Below are 6,000 nucleotides of genomic sequence, written 5' to 3'. Positions count from 1 at the left end.
CTTCACTTTTCATGAAAAAGACTCAAGAGAAAAGAAATGTATTATATTCTTAAATGGGCTTCCTTGGTACTTTAGACAGTAAAGGATTTGTTTGCAATGCAGGAGACCTGGGTTCTATTCCTGGGTCTGGAAATTCCCTTGGAGAAGGAAATGGCTACCCACTCCAGTATTTTTGCCTGGATTATTCCATGGACAGAGGAGCCTGGCGGGCTAAAGTCCATGGGGGTCACAAAGAGGCAGACACGACTGAGCAACTAACACACACATGTTCTTAAATACTCTTGGAAATAATGTGGAGGGTTTGATTTTTTTTTTTTTTTTTTTGAGTCATGAAAATAAGTCTTAAGTGGAGGCACCATTAAACTGTCTTTTTACTTCCAGCTGAGTTAACAGCTCTTCTGTGTCATGGTTGAGCGATCTGTGTTCAGCCCTGGCTGCCCCTGGATCGTTAGGAACAAACAAAGCAGGAGACAACGTCTAGTGACTCAGATCCCCGGGGGGCCTGGGCGCCCGGCCGAAACTTCCTGGTGCTCGTAAGGTGTGGCCAGAGGTGGGAACCTCTCTAAAACTCGACTACCCAGACTCCACACGCCCAGCTCCCCAGGGAGTTATTTAAGCACCTCACTTACACCAGCAACTTAAAACCCACTCGTGTTTCATTTCCCTTCTCACCAGCATTTGTAGCGGAGAAACCTTGGGAACGCAGGCTGCAGAGCACCACCTTCACGGTGTAACTCGAATAGAAGGAGATGCAGAGTTTCGGTTCCCAGTACGCAAACCCGAGGAAGCGGTATTCTGGCTTTCGGCAATGCAGCAATGCTGAAACGTGTCCAAGGCAATAAACCCGCATGGCACTAAACCAGAGCCCCGTCACCTCCCGCTGGTTTGGGTTACGGACAGGGTGAGCCCTCAGAGTTTGCAGCCACAGGGTCCCAAGATATTAACAGGGAGTCCCTGCGTCAGGCAGGTGAGGTCCTTCCAGTCCCATTTACAAATTCAGTTCAGTTCAGTTCAGTTCATTTCAGTCGCTCAGTCGTGTCCGACTCTTTGCGACCCCATGAATCGCAGCACGCCAGGCCTCCCTGTCCATCACCATCTCACAGAATTTAGAGGGAGGCCCAGCAGTCCCTAACAGGCCAGAGGGTTAGACACGTTTGGGTCGGGATCAGACACACGTGGACTGATTCCTGTCCTTCTACGACTCAGCCACGTGAGCTTGGAGTTATGGGCCTAAGTCAGACTTAATGGCAGACTCTGGACACTGACCCCAGGGCTCCACCTTGCTGGGCCCTTTCATGCTTCCAGGACCCCCTCGCCCCCAGGTGGCTCACTGCCTCTGGGGGGTCTCACTGCTTCTGAGACCCTTTACCCCAGTCCCCGACCCCATCTAGCTCTCATTCCATTCAGTTCTACCACCATCATCTCAGGACACGCACACTCATGTTCTCCTTTCTGCGTGCTGACTGGTTCTGGGTCGTGTGCTGTGACATCCTGGGCTGTGCTCCACCGATACTCACCTGAGTCCCCACAGGTGACACCCTGTGGACCCGCCTTCACGCAGTGTGACTGCAGCTGTGCCCACCCCCCACTGCTGCTCCCTGCAGACAGAAGCCTCCACCTCCGGGCAGCACAGAGCAGCGAGGTGGTCACAACATCGCCGCCTTCTTGCACGCCACCCTGGATTCATCGAGTTCAGCGTGAGCACATTTGCAGAAAAGCTTTCCTCCCATGGTCAGTGCGGTTGTGCTGGGGGACCCCCCGCAGCCCACAAGGTGTCCAGGTCACGTCAGCTGTAGGCCAGGCTGCCCCCTCCTCAGGGTCTCCCCGCCAGGGGCCTGGGACTGAAAGAGAACGGGGCAGAGGAAAGAACGGCGGAGCGACTTGGCGACGGCCCCGCAGGGCGCACCGGCCACATCCCAGCGCCTGACACCAGGGCTGGCTGGCGGCAGGCCCCCAGGGCAGGCCCGGGAGGACAATATGAAACCTGTGAGACAAAGGCGGCCTTCTGTCAGCCTCTTCCCTCCTGGCCTCTCCTCCACATGCAGAATACATGCCTGCCTCCCTGCCTCCAGGCTCCATGGCCAGGACTGCGGATCTGAGATCGCGGGGCCAGTGCTGATGGGCGGTGGGCTGGGGTGTTCCTTGAAAAGCTCCTGCCGCCTCTCCCATGGAAAGAGGTCCCAGGCCGTGGTGTCTGGCTTGTGTCTCAGCCTTCTGGAAGGATCTGGTAAGGAAGCTCCCAGGGGAGGGGAGCTCCAAACAGCGTGTTGATGCCGCCATATAGAGCTTTGCCCCATCTCAGCTCTTTCCCCGAAGACTGTGCTGTTGGATGTGAAATACTCATCTGACTGATTTCCACAGACTCTTACTTCCATAGATCAACCCATTGTGCGTGCTAAGTTGCTTCATCGTGTCTGACTCTTTGCGGCCCCCTGGACAGCAGCCCACCAGGCTCCTCTGTCCATGAGATTCTCCAGGCAAGGATACTGGAGTGGGTTTCCAGTTCCTTCTCCAGGGGATCTTCCTGGCCCAGGGATTGAACCCAGGTCTCCTGCATTGACAGGTGGATTCTTTACATTTAGTGCCACCTGCAAAGCCCTAGATCAGCCCATTAGTTTATACATTTTCTTTGCTTCTCAAGTTATCTGGGGTGAAGAATCAATTTTTTTTTCTATCTTCAATTTCAATGAAATTTTAAAAAGACCTGCAAAGTACACGGCAAATTTTTCTATTATTAATTCAACAGACGTAAGGCTTCTTTGACCCACGTTGTAGCCCAGATGGCTCTAGTGGTGAAGAGCCTGCCCACCGATGCAGGAGACGTAGGAGACCTGGGTTCAATCCCTGGGGCAGGAAGATCCCCTGGAGGAGGCAATGGCAACCCACTCCAGTATCCTTGCCTGGAGAATCCCATGGACAGAGGAGCCTGGCAGGCTACAGTCCATGGGGTCACAGAGTTGGACACGACTGAGCGACTGAACACACATGAAAATTTCCACTTTCAGTTTTCTAAGCGGCTTTTGAGTCCTTCCTACCGGCTTCTGTGCTCATCTCCCAGGGACCAGCTTTGAGCGTCACGGCTCTGAAGGGCCTTTGCCTCCTTGTGGGTTTGCGCAGTGCGTCAGGTTTAGAACCTTCTGGATGTGACTTTGCTTCTGACTAGGAGCCTGAACTCAGCTCCTGACAAGCTGACGGAGAGAATCTGTCCAGATGAGGGAGCTTGCACGGCACACGTCTTATCGGGCCTTTGCTTTGGGCCTCCCCGGGTCTCCGTCCTTAAGCCCATGCCGTTAATCTTCTCGGTTGCTTTCAGGCGAATGATGAGCTGTGTGCGCGCCTGGCCGTCCTTCCTGTCGCATTTCAGGTGGACAAGCGTGGGCTTGTCGAGTGCAACCGCAGAGGCACCGGCGGCCACCACGTCACCCCTCCCTTCGCAGGGTCCTCTTCCTTTTCTCTGACTCTGCTTCGGAGAGTGCTTCCTTAGCTTCGGGAAGAGGCTGTAATCTAACTCATTGTCTGTTTGCTCTGAAAACCAGCGTGGACGTGCAGAGGCCGACTGGATCACCGTCAGTAACCGTGCTGCCAGTCCGAGAAGCCAGCCCGGCCTCTGAAGCGGTGAGTGCCACCCTGCTGGTGGACGCAGGTCAGGTTTCCCTGGCTTTCTGTCAGGCTGTGTCCTTCCACCTTTCCTCTCCGTAATGACAGTCATCGAGCACATATGTATTGAGCGCCTTTTGGTTCCAAACAAGGCTGCGTTAGTGAGACTCTTGGTCGGAAAAAGTAGAAACCAATTCTGAATAACTTTGCAAAAAAAAATAAAGGGAATGGATGGGAGGGATGGTCAGCAGCTCACAGAGCTGATGCTTCTAGAGAGCAGCTGAGGGAAAGCGAGCAGGATGGAGGAGACCAGGGGTGAAGCCACAGGTGGGGACCGTCACCAAGGCCCGCACGCCCCTGCTCCACTGGCCCGGCGCCCCGATGCGCCCAGCCCTCAGGATCTGAACACGAGCTCTCCTGTGGGCAAATGCAGGTCCCAAGCTCGGCTGACGCTGCCAGGACCTGGCATTTGAGTAGAAGGTGGCGGGGGCTTCCACGAGCAGGTGAGTGTGGACAGTGACCAATTGGGGGTCTTTGCAAGCGTCTCCCTCTGGGACTGCACTCTGGCGAGTCAGGGGGCCTCATGTGTCCTGCAAAGAGAACGGACACCCCTCCTCCAGGCCAGGGAGGCCCGATCTCCACGACACTGACGGTGTAGGGTGGGCTGTTCTCGGTGGCTCCGGGTGGGCCGGCTGCCCGTGCACTGGGGGACGTCGAGGAGCACCTCTGGCCTCTATTCACTGAGTGCACGAGCCGCCCCTCCTCAGGAATGACGACCGATAGGCAACAGTATCTGCCCCTCCTGACTGTGACCCCCATCAGAGGTTTTGTTAAAGTTCCCCAGCCCATGTCAGAGCCCTTGGAGCAGAAACCCCGGGACCTGAGGTTAGAGTTTGCTTTTTAAAGTCTTCCCTGATGGTTTTATGCACGTTAGAGCTTGAGTGCCATGGATATGGGAGCTTTGTAAGTGGTGGCAGGGGAGGGTGGTTAGGTTTCCCTTCTAGAGAGGTCGCTCTGACAGGCAGAGGAGTTTAGAAAGTCCGGGATGGAGAGGATGAACCTGCGATGAAGACCGAGGTAGACGTGGAGCAGAGAGACCAGATGTGAACCCTCGGGGGTGAGTCTCAGAAGACGCACTGTGGGTGCAGGGACACGTGCCCGAGCACCCCTAGATTCCTGATTTGGAGGATGGCGTGACGGTGCCCGAGATTGGGAAAGTCAGGGTGACTCCCAGGAGAAGAGAAGGAGCTCAGAGTAGGACCCGTGGGGCTCCCGGGGCTGACGGGAGCCCCTGATGGAGGCCAGTGTGGAGACGGGGTGTGGTGCCGTCAGCAGCCTGGGGGTCACCGCAGAAGGAACAAGAGGGCAGAGCAGAGCCCTGACAAGCCAGCGGCATGTGGGCAAGGGGAGGACCCGGGAGACAGATGGAGGGCAGAGGCCAGGGAGACGGGAGGAGGAGCAAGGGGAGCTGAGGGAGACCGCAGGAGTGGACCCCTGGCCGGGTGCCAGGATGAGGTGATGGACAAGGGCCAGGGGTCTCATACTCTGTGGATAAGAAGTGGCCTTTGGCAGAGTGATTTTGGTAGAGTCATGAGAATAGAAATCAGATCACAGCAGCGATTAGTAAGGGGTGAGACGGTGAAGGAGGAGAATGCTGTCTTTGGAGGGAACAAGATGGTTGACAGCACTCCCCAGGGGCTGAGAGGCAAAGGAGGATTTCCGTTTGTCCTTAAAGCTTTTGCCATGTCGCAGGCACACATTCTACCTCACGGACGTAAGCCCACGTACTTTGGCCAGTTTTGATATATGTCGCATCTGCGAAACCATCGCCACGATCAAAACGGTGGCTGTGTCCTCAGCCTCAAATCTCTGGTTTCTCCTGGGAAGTCCTCCCCCCATCCTCCCCCGCCCTCCCCTCTCACCCCAAAGCAACCACTGACGGGCTTTTCATCACGATCGATTAGTTTGCGTTTTCCAGAATTCTATCTGAGTGGAATCCAAGCTGTTGGCTGTGACGTATAAGGTTACTATAAACACACACGTGCACAGACGTTCCTACACTTTCTTCTGGGTAAATACCTAGGCTTGGAAAGGGGATTCAAATCGTAAACTATGATTAACTTTTTAAGAAACCAACGTGGTGGCACGTTTCACGTCCTCACCGGTTGGAGGCCGAGCTCTGTACCCCAGCCCACACTTGGAGTGGCCCCCTTTTCAAGTTTAGCTGTTCTCTTCGGCCTCTGGTAGCATCTCATCCTGATTTTGACTTGAGCAACATGTTTGTTTACCAACCCTGGATCTTCTCTGCTGGGGTGTCTATTCACATCTTTTGCCCATTAAAAAATGTTGTTTCTGGCGATTTTCCTCATTCTAATCTTAAAGGGTCCCTGCACTCACTCTGCA

The 6,000-nt window shown here is 54.9% G+C and overlaps 1 protein-coding gene across 1 annotated transcript in view; it reads left to right on the top strand.

The window, feature by feature from the left end:
* The first annotated feature begins 848 nt into the window (after positions 1-848).
* Positions 849-6,000, top strand: part of LOC109563682 (uncharacterized) — a 100,257-nt gene continuing 95,105 nt past the window's right edge. Inside the window, exons 1-4 of the mRNA XM_070795647.1 lie at positions 849-901; positions 1,605-1,697; positions 2,046-2,227; positions 3,365-3,615. Of these exons, the coding sequence (XP_070651748.1) occupies positions 849-901; positions 1,605-1,697; positions 2,046-2,227; positions 3,365-3,615 (579 nt within the window). The remainder of the gene's footprint in view (positions 902-1,604; positions 1,698-2,045; positions 2,228-3,364; positions 3,616-6,000) is intronic.

Source organism: Bos indicus, chromosome 9 (assembly GCF_029378745.1).
Source record: "Bos indicus isolate NIAB-ARS_2022 breed Sahiwal x Tharparkar chromosome 9, NIAB-ARS_B.indTharparkar_mat_pri_1.0, whole genome shotgun sequence".
Taxonomy (NCBI): domain Eukaryota; kingdom Metazoa; phylum Chordata; class Mammalia; order Artiodactyla; family Bovidae; genus Bos; species Bos indicus.
This window is presented reverse-complemented; position numbering and strand designations above follow the sequence as displayed.